This window comes from Protomyctophum bolini (assembly GCF_963924005.1).
Source record: "Protomyctophum bolini genome assembly, chromosome: 21".
NCBI classification, from domain to species: domain Eukaryota; kingdom Metazoa; phylum Chordata; class Actinopteri; order Myctophiformes; family Myctophidae; genus Protomyctophum; species Protomyctophum bolini.
In genome coordinates, this window is record NC_137882.1 from 29193335 (window position 1) to 29211248 (window position 17914).

Genomic DNA, 17914 nt, shown 5'->3' on the forward strand with positions numbered 1-17914 from the left:
TTATAAACTGTGTTTCCATTTGTTAACAGTTGCAACTTGTTAATCGATTATTATTATAGCACCTCACGAGTCACGGCACCTGCTACAACAGTGCAGCATAGGGTCAAGAGAAATGGATGCATATTGGTGACACTGAAACACTCGCCTCACACATCAATACAGCATGGAATTGGTGACAGAATCTTATCGATAACAAAATATTCTACATGTTGAGTCTGAGAGCCAAATGACACCAAATGGTGGTGGTAGAAATACCTATTACATAATGGGCCTTGCTATGAAAAAGGTTGAATGAAAACCCCTGTGTTAGAGCATACTTTTTGAATGGTGACGATTTGAGGTGAAGTCAATTAATATCAAGTTAAAACTACTTCCCATGTGGCTGGCATGTCCCCGAGACGCCCGAGCCACAAAAATCACACCTGTTACATATGTTACATCACATTCCGTGCTCGACTAATTGAAACCTTCCCTTTTGGCATCTTCACTTTTCTGCCTGCCCCTCTCTTTTATCTTCAATGTACTTTGCTCAGCAAATCAAATTATCGCTATGGGGTGATCAGCCAATCACAAGCCAATGTTTGTGTTTACACAAACCCGGAAAGCTGGGCACAGGAGGGGCTAGTGCCCCTTAAAGAAAATGCTGGGGGCCCCTGGAACCCCAGGACCCCACTTGAAAGTGCACTATAGCACTCTGTATTTGTTTTTATTCTGTAAAGCACTTTGAATTGCCTTGTGTATGAAAGGTGCTATATAAATAAAATTGCCTTGCCTTGCCTTGCCTTTGAGAACCAATGGACTAGGTGACCAATGGACTCTGTGACTGCATGTCTTCAAGTGTCTTTGATACGTAACTAACAGTCAGTTAGCAGTGTCTGTCTGTCAAAATCCAGGTTACCCAGGGGTCCTTGAGGGGGTTGGTTCCCAAGGGTGCATGCGTTTGGTCCGACGTACAGTCCGACAGGCACTAGTCCGACACCGTTCCCAAAACCCTAATGGCCTATTCATAGTCTGGATTTTCGGTGGTGAGGTGACCACCGGAGCTGTAATAACGTGGAGCGGTGGCGAGTAAAAACAGAGAGAAGGGTCAGTTATACCTGCCACGGGTTAGTTTTAACCTGCCGCATGTCGGGAGCCACCACAGGTGAGTTTTAACCCGGCCACGGACTTTCGGACTGTTAGTATAACCAACGTAAGCACCCCTGTTTGATGTTAGATTATATATTTGCTGCTGCATTGTCTGAAGTCTTAGGACCGATTCATACTCCTATTTAAAATAAATAACAAATAATCGTCAGAAAAGACGAAACAAAAGAGCCGAGTATGAATCGCGCCTTACTCTTATGTACCTGTCCTGTAGTCCTGTACACAAGATGGACCCCACATTTTGTACACTGTAAATTAACTTTGATTTTACAATATACATTGGGGTGTGTCCCAGAGACAGAAATGACATGATAGGGGACTGTAGCCTAATTCAGGTCAAACCGTGGGCCCTTGAAATTACAATTGTTGAAAATCACTGCTACGTAAGAGGCCGTACAAATCTTCTCCTATGGGGGGGGGTCCTTGGCATAATATATTTTCAAATGGGGGGGTCCGCAGGCTAATGACTAATGAGTATAATTTTGGGGGTCCTTGACATGAAAAAGTTTGAGAACCACTGAGCTATATTAGTAATATTTCATTTCACCGTTGTAATGCAGTGGCAATGCACTAGAGTTGGCTTTCAAAGTGCTGTCCTCGAAGGGGGGTCTCAGGGACACCCCAGCCAAATGGGAAGTAGTTTATCTTAATTATAATTACATTCACCTCAAAGTATCACAATACAATAAGTATATACTCTCTAACAGTGTTTCAGTGTCACCAATACGCAGCCATTTCTCTTGCAACTTTATGTATGGAGGTCTGTAAGGCATGAAAACAAGTTTGAGAACCATGTAGTAGTCAGCATGGACACCGTTACATAACGGGACCCTCCTCCTCCTCCGCCCCATTATGCCCACGGAAACACACTCATGAGTCGTGAACTCACTCTGACTCACTCAACTCACTATAGCTGCTAGCTTAATAGCACAGTGCCATTGGTTCTCAGAGTGGGGTCCGGGGACCCCTACGGTTACTTGTTGGAGTTCCAGAGGGCCCTAGCTAAATTAGAGATAGTTAGGAACCAATTGGACCCTTATGGGTCTGTAGCCTCAGAGATTGCATTTGTACACTCCGAGTAAATTAACAGTGATTTTACAATGTTAATGGGGGTCCCGACTCCCAGCGATCATAAATTACATTAAATGGGGGTCCGCGGCCTAATAAATGTGGATTTGGTGGGTCCTTGACTCCTTGTCATGAAAAAGTTTGAGAACCACTGATGTGTGTGTGTCTGTGTGTGCTAGCATAACATGCTAGCTCGCCTGCATGAAAGGTCGTCCCCTGAGCGTTAGACATGATAGCAACGCTAGCTTAGACAATGCTAATGCTTTCAACGAGGTCTAGTAGTGTAGTCTTGATAGCATACAGTGGTGTACTGTACTCACATGTTTGTTTTATAAGTAAAAGTATCAATGTTCCAATGTAGAAATACTCTGTTACAAGTAAAAGTCCATACATTAAAAATGTAATTCAAAACGTATTGGTAGGGAAATGTACTTATAAGAGTACCACAAAGTAGAAAGTTTATGCAGAATCATATGTCCCATTTCATTTTCAAATGAAGTAGGTCATGTTTTTTAGTAGGCTAACTAAAGTTTTAAAATAATTATAGTGGCGTAAAAGTGCAATATTTGCCTTATTGACATGACATGTATAGTAGAGTATAGAAGCAAATTGTATTGATGATAGCATAGCATTGCTAAGCATGGGTCAAGTGCAACAGAAAATAAGTTCAAGTATTGTACACTGTACAGTATTCATTGCATCCAGCCTCTGGACTCATGATTCTGACATTTCCAATGTCAGAATCTATAAAATAAAAATCTACGACAGTCTAAATATTAGGCTATGCATGTACTGTATTAATTCATCCACTCATTAAAATAGCACCGTGACTGTTTGTTTACCGTGGTGGTGGTCTGCTGGGCGGCTAACCGCCGGCGGCCCTCCTCCACCTCCTCCTCCCGGGCGAGGAGGTCCACCTTGTCCAGCTGGCCCCGCAGCGTCTCTCTCTGGTGGAACGGGAAGGCAGGGTGGAGGGAGGCCATGGTGAACAGCAGCGCCAGCTGCTCCAGGGGTCCGACCGGGGCCGCCTCTGCTTCGCCGGGCACCCCGACCCCGCAGTGCTGGGGCTCCGACCTCCGATGATCGCTCCACTCCGGCTCCATGAACGCCGGCTGGTGGCGGTGGTTGTTGTGGTGGTGGTGGTTGTGGTCCCCGAACGGAGGGACTTGCGGGTTATATCCGTGGTGGTGGTGGTGGTGGTTCTTGTTGTTGTAGAACCGCGCGGGGTCTATGTGGCTCAGGATCCCGAACAGGACCCGGGCGCACTCCCTGCTGTCGGAGCCCAGCAGGGAGAGGCACACGAGCAGCTTGGAGCGCACCACGGGGTCGATGCTGGCCGCCGCCGCGTCCGCCAGCAGCCCCAGCTCCGCGGCGCTGTTGGCGCGGATCTCCGCGTCCCGCAGGACGTGGTAGTCCCTCCGGGCCAGGTCCTCCAGGTAGGAGCCCAGGAAGCGGAGCTCCAGCGGCTGGCACATGTGCAGCAGCCCGCACATGAACTCGACGCGCTTGGCGGGGTCGAGGCGCAGGCCGAACCACTCGAAAACCGTCTCCTTGTCCAGCAGCACTGGCAGCCGGGGCGGGTCCGCCGCCGCCGCGGGACGTCCGATGACCGTCGCCGGCGAGGAGGAACCGAGTACTCCGCCGGGAAGATTTTCCAATTCCAGATCGAGTTGTTGCGACAAGTAGACAGTGTCGGCCACCACCGCGTCGCCGCCGCCTCCTCCTTCCTCGCCCGTTCTCATCGGCAGCTTCATTTTAAGCATTATTATCGTCTCGACGCGAGAGGCGATCGGGTGCGTGTCAATCACGGATCAATAGACATTATTCGCGCGATCGGATGGCTTCGCAGCGCCGAATACACCATAAGGAACTATTCGTTTTTGTACAGTGTTATTCTATTTTTTTAAGCTAATAGTCACAGTGTAGCGGCGACACTAGGGCTGTAGTTTTTCCTGCTCTCTCCACTGGGCGTCAATCATCCACTGTGACTCCTCCCCCCTCCCTCAGTCTTGCCTGAACTGGCCCGGGGCCCAGCCAGGCTGGGTCCTAAACAGAACCGTTCCTACTCCAAACCTATATGTGTCCTAAACCAGTGGTCAAGATGGGGTCCTAGCTGAGTCCTGACCCCAGGGGTCCTTGACGGAGTTCCAGGGGGTCCCCAGCTAAATGATAGATATAGGCTATATAACTAAATGGACCATTGGACCCTCGTGGGACTGTAACTAGAGTGTATACAAATGAAACCAAACGTCGTACAGTTTGTACACTCAAATTAACTTTGAAATTAACTATTTTTACAATATAAATTGGGGTCCCAGAGATAGAAATGAAACCAAACCTGACCCACTACAACTTACCGGGTCGGGTTACAAACAGAACAGGACCTATCTAAGGCTACTCCAGAGTCCAGAGTCTGCCTACCGGGCCTACTAAATCTGTTCTGGTCAAATTAACATTGCATTAAGACTAAAATACTTTTTGATATTTAGTCGACTAAGACTAGACTAACTAAATCAAAATCTGCAGAAAAAGAGCATGTCAGCTCCCCGGTGACCGTGACCCGGTCGGCTGCAGGTTGAGCCTGCATGCCATTGAGTTATACAACTGTACATTAAAACAAAAACACATCATCGTAATTTCGTAAATCTATGGGATCATTTACATTCCCATGTATGTCTGGGACCCCAATTTATATTGTAAAATCAACAGACAGACTGGGGAATGCTAGTCTACTGTAAGGTATATAGTCACAAAGCATAATGTGGCCCGTAAGCTTATATGTGCATATGCCAATGAAACTATAGGCTAGGCCTACAGCAAAGGACTACAAATGGTTAAATATTGTTCAACACAGGTCAAATGATTCACATCTCCAATTATAGGCCTACTGAATAATTTGCCCAGGGTCATGATAACAAAGTCGACATAACTAGTGGAGTATGTTCTGTTTACATTTGAAAAGGCAGAAGAACAAGTTTAATGGTAATAGGTAATAGGCCTGTTTATGGAACAGCTATCAAAAGGCATGTATAGTAGAATACTTCTGAAGAGCATGTTAAATATACAAATTGGAGTCTTCAACAATCATGTAACAATAACAAAGGCATTTTACTTTTTAAAGTATAGTCACACAAAAATAACCCTTACTTTAAACCTACATGAAATGCATATTATATGACGTAGATTTTGATAATACTTAGTAACAGTGTCATTATTAAGACAAAGCTTCTTCTTCTTGACCTAACTTATTCTTTATTCTTTAAGCACTTTAAGCCCTTGGGCGACAAATCGCAAAAAGTCCCCAAATTACAAGCTCTTTGCAAATAAAATAATTAGCAAAGAGGTTATATTTGAGTGAGGTCATATTGCAAGCATTGACACAAATTTTGCCCACCTGCCCCTGGCAGGCAAATAAAAACTTTCTGGCAGACGGAGTTTGGTTGCCCGACCAGGCAAGTACTTGTTTGTGAACGGATGCAAGCAACCGTCTATAAACACAACACAAGAATTCTGTCTAAAGACCTGAACATGGCCAGAGCGCTCTGTCTTCTGGTATGTGTTGTTTTCACTGTTGCTACACTTAAAAATATAAATAAACAAGTGTGAACCCATTGTAATTTTCATAGGCTATCTTCTATATGTATTTGGTATACAATTTTAGTTTATACATTTTTATCGCAGTTCAAAAAAATGAATAAGAATAAGTGTTACATTTAACGGTAATTAAAAATGTACCTATCATTTTTATAATGGTGATTATTTATTTTTTCAGGCAAGTGGGCATGACCTTTGGGCAAGTAGAATATGACCTGTACTTGCCTAACGGCCAAGTGCATCTGATGAAGCCTTTAGTGTCAACCTCTTTATTGCATACTATATGAAACCGTTTGACTGCTGTGTTTTTATAATGGAGAACAGTATTTTATGGTTATCACAGAAAATATGGGCCCAAGTGAACTTTGAGCCTGTAGTTCACTTGTGTGATAACGGATTAGGGAAAACAAAAACAAAACATTGCAGACTGAATTATAAGGGTAGGCTACACTATACTGTTTTTTACCATTATAAAAGAACAGAAAATAACCTTTATATAACCCCAAATATGTGGGAAAGTTGGCATTGGCTTCACAAGACAAAATCCTTCAAAATCTATTTTTGGAAATAGGAAAAGGTGATTCCAATTATTGAGTTTTGTCCTATATGCCATTAAAACAAGTGATTCAACCAATGATTTGATATTCAGGTTATTCAAAATGTTTAAAATAAATGTTGTCACTAATATGAAACACTGACTTCCTCCAACAGGGGGCGATGGTTGCTTTCAGTTCACTGTATTGTGGTTATGCTGCCGTGCGTGTGTGTGTGTGTGTGTGTGTGTGTGTGTGTGTGTGCGTGTGCGCGCGCGCGCGCACTGTCTGTCTGTCTGTCTGTCTGTCTGTCTGTCTGTCTGTCTGTCTTCATAAAAAAATAATAAACAAAAATCATAATGTTTCCCTCCAGTCAGTCACGGACAGGAGGGGCAGCTCCACATTGGAACATGCAACGTCAGGTCACACCCTCTCTGACTCTGGCCGCTTATAAAGACCTCTGCCTGCCTGGCTGTGCCTGCACCATGCTCCCATGTGTCTTTGACTCCCTCTACAGACCGCAAGGAGAATAGTCCTCATCTCTCAACACGTTTTACACCACCGGCAGGCACACTTCACTATAACTTCACCAAGCAATGCCACCTTCGAGCTGAATCATAAAGGTACTGTGATATTCCCTTATTATTATTATTGTGTTGTAGGGCAGTGGTTCTCAACCCTTTTCAGGTCAAGGTCCATTGTTTATTCTGCATTTTGAGCCACGGACCATGATAGACCATTGGCATTTGATGACATTTAGCCTCTCAGATCCAAAAACTTGTCGTAGAATAGTTTGTTGTTGTTGTTGAATAAGAGGTTGTCCACATTCTCATGCTGTATTGATGTGTTACTGTACCATAGTAAGATACATAACAGGCAAACATTGAGGAAAATAACAATTATTTTGCATTGTCTAATTGTGTAGACTTCTTGTAAATTAACCTGGAAAACCCTCAAACACCACTGTGGTCCCCGGACCACTGGCTGAGTACCACTGTTGTAGGGCTATAAGTTAAAGTGACTGATGAGCTTTCATCTTAAAAGCTATTGGTCAGGTTGATTGTATACAACATATGATAGTAACTTAACACCTGGTTGAACATTTAGTAGGCCACATTTCAACAATATTTAAATTTAAATTGGCACTGCAAGGCACAGATTTGTTCAGCAGGGTTCCTACTGTATACAGTATGTCTTAGTAATGCATATTTGGTCAAAGTTAAGCTGGGTTGTTTTTTCTCACAATTGCAAGTTTGTGACATTGATGGATGGATTCACTTTAAACCATTCAGGTATAAAGACACTGCTGTACTAATATGGCTGCTGTTGTATAGGCTAAAATGCAAGAGAACTCACACATCGATTGTTTGCTGACACCATGCAAATTCCTGCACATTGGTCCCTTATTTGAATTAGTTTAGGGTCAAAGATATTAGCCTATATACCAAAGCAGTTGTCATGTTATGGATATTAGCATTATAGTGTTAGCATTATATTATTATAGCATTATATTATCCATCTGCGTACACATTGCACAGCAACATCATCAGTCTGATACAGTATAACTGACAGTGTAGAAGTGGTAGCGTGCTTTTTGATTTATTTGTAGATTTTTTGACCGATTTTTCAATAAAGAATACAAAATACACAAGACTTACAATCTTACATAAAAGAAAAAAAATTGAAAACAAACCACAAACAAACACAAAACACAACTAGCAGTCAAAAACTAAGCTAAATGGACACATTCTGTTGACAATAGTGATTATATCATCTGTCATGTATTACAAATTGTTAATGCAACAATCCTTTTAATATACAAATAAAAGGCAATTGAGTATTCAAAAGATTCAGTGACAAGTTGGGTTCTGTGCTTACATATCTTATAGGTTGTTACAGTGAAAAGTGCAATGTGACGTAACTGTCATCATCTAATGCCATGTTTTATAGAGTTCAAAGATGGCTATGTATACTCGTGTGTTGTGTCTGTTCATGTTTTAAGCGTGGCATTTGGTGAAAAAATGTGCAGAGGGAGCAGCTCAATGCTAAATATACAAGTGTATACTACATCTGTGTGATTATGGGTTATCTGGGTCCTTCACTGACTGAACAAACACACCCCCCCCTCTCTCTCTCTCTCTCTCTCTCTCTCTCTCTCTCTCTCTCTCTCTGGCTCAGATATAATTATACGTCCTCCTGCACAGATGCTTTCCAGTAACTGCTGAAAGATTTTCTTCTTCTTCGCTGCGAGTCGGTGCATTTCTGTATAACCGACCACATCTGAATGAAGTTGAGCGAAAGGCATACCAAAGCTGACAGAGAAGTTGAGAGAACCCTGAGGAATGGAGAGGGTGGCATGTTGTGGGCCGGTCTGGGCCAAAGTTAAATTAGTTGTCTTTTTCTCAGTGTAGTTGTCTGTTGGTGGCCGTGCATCATTTATGTTGTTCTGTAAAAGTGGCATGGTGGCATTAAGGGCTAATATGTATTTCAAGTATTTGTATGTGCCTCGACCCGAAAAGTCAGCAGGCTGGTTGGTTGTGGTGGGCCAGTCTTGGGCCAAATTCTGTGAAAATGTCAGGGCCGAATTTTCTTAGTCCAGCCCTGGTTCTCAGTTGTCCCACTATAGGCACTGATGCCTTTGCCCGTACTCTAGTACTCCGTTTCCCTAAAAGTGGGTTGGGACCCGTCTGTGGTCACAGACCTTTGTTTTTGTTTTGTCTCCTACATTTAGTTTTTTATGTATTATTTCAAAACGTTTTCAAACAACAAAAATATGTGACAATCGTGTAGACAATCGCATAATGTCAGTGACCGAAAGTAAATCATTGCAGTTGGTTAATTAGCAGAGTTCAACCTAGCGGTATTCAGGCCACATAAAGACCTCCATGTAAAGTTGTGTTAAGTCCACAAGATGGTCACATATTTCAGCAGGTCACCAATTTCACCATAAATTTGCCATGCTGGAGTGGCCAAGTTTGAGTGAGCGAGTGGCCGAGATTTGGGGTATTGGAATTCTCTCTCTCTCTCTCTCTCTCTCTCTCTCTCTCTCTCTAATTATTTCAGCTTTAATGAAGAAGAAATAGCAAGACACCAGAAGGGTCTTTCTCTTACTCTAGCTAGGCCGCAGTTGGCACATGCAGCTATAGGTAAGGGGAGGGTGATCACTGATCACTCAATTAAGTCCAATCACGTACAAATTACACCCTGCATATAATTCTACATCCATCCAAACTGATGACTCTGACAGGGGAGGGAGTCTGCATGGCATGGGTGATAGATAGGCGCCATGGTTGATGCTCTGAGTCTATAGTCTAATGACCATTACATTCTGAAAGAAAATATTACAAAAGAAGAAGAGGTTGTTACGGTAGGCTCAAACCACACCAATGATTTGCCACGCAACCAAACGGTTGCGAGTAGCCGACTGAGAGGCGAGATAAGCATTGGCACCTATTTTTATATAAAGCCATTGCTAAGATGCTCCCTGACTATATTTGTTCCATGATGGAACTGAACAATAGCACCTATCAGAGCCGCTCTAGTGATTTCTTAAGGCTCAAGCTAGGTTCCTCAGGCCCAGACAGAGTTGGGCAAGACAGCTTTTTCTGTCAATGGCCCAACCTCGTGGAATGAACTCCAAAACTCCTTAAAACGGAGCTCCCTGCCATCCTTCGGTCAGTTGTATCAACTGTATCTCAGAGTATAAATAAAGGTGATGATGATGATGAGTTGCATGTAGTTGCATGCAACCATTATCCCCAATGGCACAATTGCAAGGAGTTGCATTGGTGTGACGTGTCCTTAAAACCGTTTTGTTGCAAGGAGTTGCATTGTGACATGTCCTTAAAACGGTTTCATTGCAAGAAGTTGGGTTGGTTTGGTTTGTATGTATAGTTGCGAAAGCAGTGAGCACTTACTATGAGACCTAGCAGATCATGTCTGTGTGTGTGTCTGTCTGTCTGTGTGTGTGTGTGTGTGTCTGTCTGTCTGTCTGTCTGTCCCGCTTTTGTGCCCATATATGGAGCCGAGTGATTACGTCACCATGACTCAGCCATAACCATATAAGGAGTCCCCAAAGCAGCTATACGTCCAAAACCCAAATATGTACGAGCTGCGTTCGCTTCCCGCGTTTGCGCGTCTTACTGGTGTATATATACCAAAATACCGTAATCTACAAGCTCACAATGTGCAGTGAGCTTGTAGATCTGCTATTTTCAAAATATTTGTATACATTTGAAAACTTGAGAAATGGAAAATTATAATGATTACTTTTACTTGTGTTACTTTAACTACATTTCGATGCCAATTCTTTCATACTTTCACTCAAGTAAATGTTGAATTCCGGACTTCTTGCAAAAAAAAAGAGTAGCCTATTTCTACACTGCGGTATTGATACTTTAACTTTCACTCAAGTAAAAATGTGAGTACTTTTACACTCTACACTGCCCATAATAAAGAGCCAACATGGACTCACTCTTCCATAGAACGGTATCAACTCCCCGACAACTATACCCAGGCCATGTGAGTGATATTGATACAGGCAGGTCTGCGGAGCAACAATGGTGGTCAACCAAACGTAACATGAGAGAGGAGTTCTGCTTCATTTCCCACCTTGCCACATGCCAGCAATTGTAATCGCGTGAGTAATTGACTAATAGTACGCCGTTCAAACATGTCATGAGTAAACGAGTGGAGGCAGGGAGGAAACAACAGTTGGGGGGGGGGGGGGGTAATAACTTTATTTTTGCTTGATTAGCAGTAGCACATGTTTTCTTGATTTAAGCTTGATTTGCTTTTTTTATGACATATTTAATTTCTTTCTTCAAAAATAGCATATCTACAAGCTCATAGTGCGGCATGAAGTGAAGTGCTTTGAGCTTGTAGATTTGCAATTTTCTTTTTTTTAATAGCTAAAATCAGGAATAAGGATCAATGTGTTATAGGCCTATCGCTAAAATAAAAAAAATGACACAGATGTGTTCTCGGTTTTAATGGGTTAATGGCGGCCGCTGTTCCACCGCCGTTGAATGAATTTGGTTCCATTCTTTCTTCACGCCTGATTTTGAGCCAAATTAATTAGTTCAGAATGATCCCTAAAAGCTGTTTCGGAACTGCGGATCCAAAAAATACTTCTTCTTGCCCTGCAGTGAGAACCAAAGTGGACGTGTCACTATTCAGGTTGGAAACGATGCAGATAAAAAAATAAAATGATATAAAGAACGGAACCAGTTCTTGAACCAAATTTCGTTCGGTGGAAAAGGGGCCTAGCTGAGTGATGCGAGAATAGAAGCACCTAACCTCAAAACCACATACACCTGGACTGGACCAGAGAGAGAGAGAGAGAGTCTGATTTGGTAGGGCAGATGGCGTTTGTGAGTTGACCTGACTCAGAGTGGTAGACTGGCGTCATTGAGGGGTCAGAAAACAACGCACAAAGTGCTGTTCATGTTCATGCAGCACTGGAGAGTGATAAGCCGTTTGAGATGCATTGTTTTCAACGAGGGTGGCGCAATAAATATCAGCAATTTTAGGCACGTGTGCACAACGTGACAACTGTCACTGTAATGTTTAATGGGGCCTATAGCTGAGTGATGCGAGAACAGAAGCACAGGGCTTTTTTTATAAACATATTTTGCGCTCCCTTCCTTCACTGGCTTCCGGCAGCCATGCCTGAGTGCCAAAACACTGGTGATGGCACCACAATGCAATCAAGGTCGTACGGCACCCCCAATGCGTGCGTTCAGGACATGATCCAACCCCACACACACCCTTCAGATCTTCAGATCAGCTAACGCAGGAAGCGTGCTTTGTCCCTTCCCTAAAACATCCTGAGCGACGGACTACATACAGACTACAGACTATAGCTGCACAGTTACACTGCCAATAGAGTGGCCGGATTGGAACCGCAAGGTTCCCAGTTCGATCCCTGTGGGCTCCCCCAGAGCTAGTGTCGAAGTGTCCTTGAGCAAGACACTACTGAAGCCCTAATTGCTCCTGGTGTGCAGGTCGGTGCCCTGTTTGTGAGTTGACCTGACTTAGAATGGTATAGACTATATAGGAGAGTGGCGTCATTGAGGGGTCAGAAAACGACGCGTTTGGTTTGTTATAAACGTCAGAGACGTCCGCATACTTATATGCTTTTATACGACGTTCATATAAAAAACTAAATAAGCATATACGCGTCCTGAATCATAGCCACGTCGACAACGTTTGCAATAAACCAACCCCGTTTGTAAATCCGTCAACATTTCAGCGAGTTATGACAGTTTGTGGAGGGTTCGACTACCGAACCCGACGACCTTTGCCGCGTGTCACCCCCCTCATCTCTCTCCCCATTTCCTGTCACCATACTGTAGTGTACACTATCCAATAAAGGACAACAAAAGCCAAAAAAATTGTAACAAAACAAAGTATAGGCCTGGGGTGTAGCATCGACGAAAATATAGAGCCCCCCACGTCACTGCATTGCAGTATTGACACTTTTACTTAAGAAACAAAAAAGTACTTTTTCCACCACTGGCAGCCTTGCGGTCGCTGGAAGCATGTTTTTCACAGTGAAATCAAAGCAGGAAGCTTCGTACATAAAACAACACCAGCCGCATGTCCTACTATACGGGATGCACCACCCTCACCAAATCCCTTTAACACATTTAGGACTGTAGCCAGATTTGTACAAAATGTATTCTAAAGCATGCATGACCTTATTATTATGTTTCTATATCAGTGGTGCTCAAACTATGTCATGTCAAGGACCCCCAGAATTATATGTAATTGGCCCCGGACCCCAATCTAAAAAAAATATGTTGTTCCAGGCACCCCCCCCCCCCACCAGAAGCAAAGATGTGAGTTTAAAATGTTTGCGGTGAAAGAATAATATTCAAAAAGATTTGCGCCACATTTCCACGTTGAATTTGTTTTTAGCAGATCTACAAGCTGGTAGTGCGGCACTCGGTGCTACTCTATGAGCTTGTAGATCTGCTATTTTTACATCATTCTTACAACACCAAAAGGGGGTTCCCGTCCTGAATGCGTTAACAGGGATCAGAGCGAGCGATGTGGCGAGCGTGGCGAGGCATAAAGAGGCACGCTGGTATATTGATGAAAGACGGGGAGAGATGCGGCGGTTTGACCGAGTTTCGCGCTTAGCGTTTCCAAAAACCAGACCGAGCTCATTGCGATGACTTCAACAACAGTCTGACGCACTGCTGTTTTATTTACGACAATTTTATATGGACATGGCTTCTGGAGCTGGGAGTGAGAATCGCTGACACGTACATCGCTGCACAGTGCACACACAAACGACACAAGTGCATGCACATGTATACCCAACCACACAATTCAATTCACCGCACGCACACGCACACACACACACACACACACACACACACACACACACACACCATCTGCAACTGTGTACATGTGTGTGGGGGGTATGGGGGGGGGTGTGTGAGAGAGAGAGAGAGAGAGAGAGAGTTCATAAAGTCTTAAGTTGTTGAATTGTGACTATTTTTAGCCAGGAATCCAGACGGATTCGCATTTTTTGCAGGGATTAAAAACAAAAAAAGCCTAACGTAGCAATCAGTCTGGACAGACTATTGTACCTTCTCTGACTGTGCACCTTGGAAGAGGCTGTATAGGCCTACTTGTGCCAGAAATCCCCGTCTGCAGGCTTGTACAGAAACAGTCTACAAAACTGCTGATCTCTCTACAATAATATTCTAAAACACACACACGCATTTTTATAGTGCCTTTCTCCAAAGCGCTTTACATTGCAATGTACTTCACATTCACCCATTCACACACACACCGATGGCGGAGGAAACCATGCAAGGCACCCACCTGCACATGCAGGAGCAGTGTCTTGCTCAAGGGCACCTCGACACTGTTGTTAAACTGTAAATCTGTAGTCAACAGTCCACTAGTCAGTGCACTCGCTGCAGGCTTAGCGGCTATAGCGGTCCTTTTTCCTGTCCGTCTTCACTTCACTTAAATAAAACAACAGTCCACTAGGACTGGCTCGCACAATCCTTCAGAACGGCTGGATCGCGGTTAGTGCCGGCCCCTCTCATACATGGACTAAGACACCTTAAAATCTAACACGTCAATTAATGAATCATATCCTTATGCTGCGTTCGTATGCGGGCAGATGCAAATGATGCAAAGATCGTCATCATTTGTCGCTTTGTAAAATCTGTTGCTCACGCGGTCACACGGATTGTTGGTTGAGCTGCGATGTGATTGTGAAACATGTAATGATGTCGTCTGTCTGAGTATAATACTGCATGCATGCATGCATGTCACTCTGACTGCAATCATTATCTTGTTTGTATATATATTTTCGATGTAATCCCTCTATCTGCGCCTTGGTCTGCCCCGGGCGTCTCCTCCCAGTGCGGGACGTGCCCCGTGGACCTCCCTATAGGGAGACGCTCGAGAGGCATCCTAATCAGATGCCCGAATCACCTAAGATACCTAAACTGGCTTCTTCTAGGCAAACAATTTTCCACATTCTTTTTCACCCAGTGCCAATGTCTAAGCTGTAATCCTGGGCGCTAATCTCCCTCTGCCAACACGGGGAGAGCTCCGAACTGAGCTCATGCTGCTTCCCTCAATGTATGAGTGAGCAGGCCACTTATTATCACCTGTCTGCATCATTATCAAATACAAATGCAGGAACACACAATGTCAGATAGATTCCTGCTTACTCTGACACACGTCTCAGTTTGGTGGTCAGGGGTAAAGATTAAAGAAGGTAAAATATTGAGTAACATTGTCATATATACATACTGTAACTTCTGAACTATAATCCTCAGAGACTGATTGCATCTGAAAGCTGGTCTCGTAGCCATTTGAGATCCGGAGCACTTAATTGCTTTGTTTTGTTTGGGTTTTGGTGCGTTTCCATATCGTCTCAGTGGTCAACCAGGGTCTTTCCCTCGGCGTGACTTACGGTAAAATGAAGCTGTTTATCTCCGAGACAGAAATAACACCATGGGGATAAAACTGGAATGACACGTTTTTGATAATTGCAACGTGGTCACCTTGAACTCTCTCTGTTGGCTTGCAGGTGTCGCTAAAAGTCGAGGTCGGGACGGGACGGGACGGGACAGGACAGGACAGCACAGCACGACACAGGACGCGCACACCACAGGCGAGACGAGACAGCACAGAAGAGTGCAGGACAACACAGCAGAGTGCAGGACAGCACAGAAGAGTGCAGGACAACACAGAAGAGTGCAGGACAACACAGAAGAGTGCAGGACAACACAGAAGAGTGCAGGACAACACAGAAGAGTGCAGGACAGCACAGAAGAGTGCAGGACAGCACAGAAGAGGTGTGAGTCGTTAGAACCTGGCTGTTAGGAGCCATGTCGCGGTGGTCTGTCCGCTGTCTCTTGGTCCCGTTCCTGCTGATGAACAACTGTCTCCACGCTGTTGTTGAAGACGAAGACCACAGAGCCGGTAAGTAGGACAGCACTGATGATGGGCATTCTAAAAGTGTATAAATAAACAGTATTAGTGTTCATTTTGTTGACTGAGACTAATACTAATAGACTTAATATTTAGTCTAATCAATTTCAGATGATTAAAATAAGACTAACAAAATGGTGTGTTATTCAAAAGACTATATGACTAAGACTAACTTTTCTGTCAAAATGAACACTGTATTAAGACTAAAAGACTAATATTTTGATATTAGGCAACCAAGACTATAGACTAAGACGAAACAATTTCAGATGGCTAAAATAGGACTGAAATCAAATGGTTGCTGTCAAGATTAACACTGGCCTTGACACATCCCATAAAGCTTGATTCAGATGCATGTTCATCATCTATTGAAGATACATCAGTGATTTATTTCAGTTCAATACAATTGAACTGCAATATTCAAGAACAATGAACTCGATATTTGCATGTTCTTTTGTGTCATAGCTATAATCTCTGTACATCTTTTCTGGCCTGTGTGCTTTGACAGGATTTTACAATATAAATTGGGGGTCTCAGAGCTGCATGTCAATCATCCTGGGGCGTCCTTGAAATGAAAATGGTTGAAAATCACTGCTAGCCTAGAGCCGTGGGGGGTCCCCTGGCGTATCCTTTCAAATGGGGGTCCGCTGCCTAATTAGTGTCAATTTGAAAAAAAGTTTTTGTACTATCTTTTGTCACTGTATTCTAATAGTAATCATTGCTATAGAGTGTTTGTTCAGCAACAGGGGTGTCCCTGTCTATCCAGCTCTTTAATAAACAGAAAATACATTGTCAGGTAGGTGACAACATTTCAGACAGACATTCAGGAGAAAGTAGCTTATGGCCGAATAATACCCGGACCCATGGGTCCAATTGTGTCTGCTCATTTCTTTGTGTCGTCACTTACAATTCCACTCGTCTAATCTATATCCTGACTGCATTCTCTATCCTGATTGGATAACATTGGTATCCCGGTTTCAGTTTGAGAACATTTTCTGTTTAATAAAATGCTGGAGAGACATGGAGACTGTTACTGAACATGAACAAACACTATATTTATAGCAATGAGTATCAGTGTCTATCACAATATAGAGCTTTTTAACACTTATTTTAACCAAAGACAAACACTTACACTACCTTTAAAGTCAAAGTTGTGGTAACTTCACATCAAGAAAGGCACAAACTCAGTCTGTGATGCTTTATATCAGATTTGCAGAACAAACAATACAGAAACCATGTGGGATTCAACATGGCTACATTTCTCCATCACTCCTGGCAACCTGGAAGTGAACCCTTTTAACATGACCATAATAGGAACGTGGCAAACTGCCAACAGCACCATCTCCTGTCATGATATAGTAGGAAAACCATGGCATGATCATTACAGCAAGACCATACATATAACAAAAGTCAAACCTCAACTGTGACCATTTTGTGCACGTGTGTGTGTCTGTGTGCATCTGTGCATGTGCACGTGCACAGCTGGGGTGAAAGCGCCCAAGACAAATTTCCCTTGTGGACAATAAAGTTTACCTTGACCTTGACCTTGACAGGCTGCAGCACGGCGGTGAATGACCTGGTGTACATCGTGGACGGCTCGTGGAGCGTGGGCTTCACGGACTTCGACAGGGCCAAGCGCTGGCTGGTGAACATCAGCAGCAGCTTCGACATCAACTCACTCTACACACAGGTAGCTCGTTATGGCACAGCAGGGTGTCTGGAAAGTATCATGCATGGCCCCATAGAAAGAAATCCAGCAAACACATCTAATTAATATATATATATATTTCTAATTCAAATTTAAAATTGTAAAGATACTTTATGGACACCCTGCACAGTGGTGGAAAGTACTAACTAAGTAGTACATTTACTAAGTACTGAGGTATTTGTACTTTACTTGAGCATTTCCAATTTCCAATCCAAAACAATTCTGCTACACTACGTCTCAGAAGCAAATATTGTACTTTTACTACAATACATTTATTTGAAAACTTTAGTTACTTACTAGTTACTTTAATTATTATTACAAAACATACATTAACGCCTTCAGCCCTATACATTTCAGCCATTTGAAAATAGCTTTGTGTTTTTGTGTTTTTGTGTGC

At 43.3% G+C, this 17914-nt stretch overlaps 2 protein-coding genes across 2 annotated transcripts in view; one reads left to right on the plus strand and one right to left on the minus strand.

Annotated features, from left to right (window-relative positions):
* Nucleotides 1-4161, minus strand: part of zcchc2 (zinc finger, CCHC domain containing 2) — a 45686-nt gene extending 41525 nt beyond the window's left edge. Inside the window, 1 exon segment of the mRNA XM_080793534.1 lies at nucleotides 3057-4161. Within this exon segment, the coding sequence (XP_080649660.1) occupies nucleotides 3057-3968 (912 nt within the window). The 5' untranslated portion in view covers nucleotides 3969-4161.
* A 2664-nt stretch (nucleotides 4162-6825) lies between these two features.
* Nucleotides 6826-17914, plus strand: part of LOC308336472 (uncharacterized protein) — a 58655-nt gene continuing 47566 nt past the window's right edge. Inside the window, exons 1-3 of the mRNA XM_080793837.1 lie at nucleotides 6826-6964; nucleotides 15409-15803; nucleotides 17363-17499. Coding sequence (XP_080649963.1) covers nucleotides 15710-15803; nucleotides 17363-17499 — 231 coding nt within the window. The 5' untranslated portion in view covers nucleotides 6826-6964; nucleotides 15409-15709. The remainder of the gene's footprint in view (nucleotides 6965-15408; nucleotides 15804-17362; nucleotides 17500-17914) is intronic.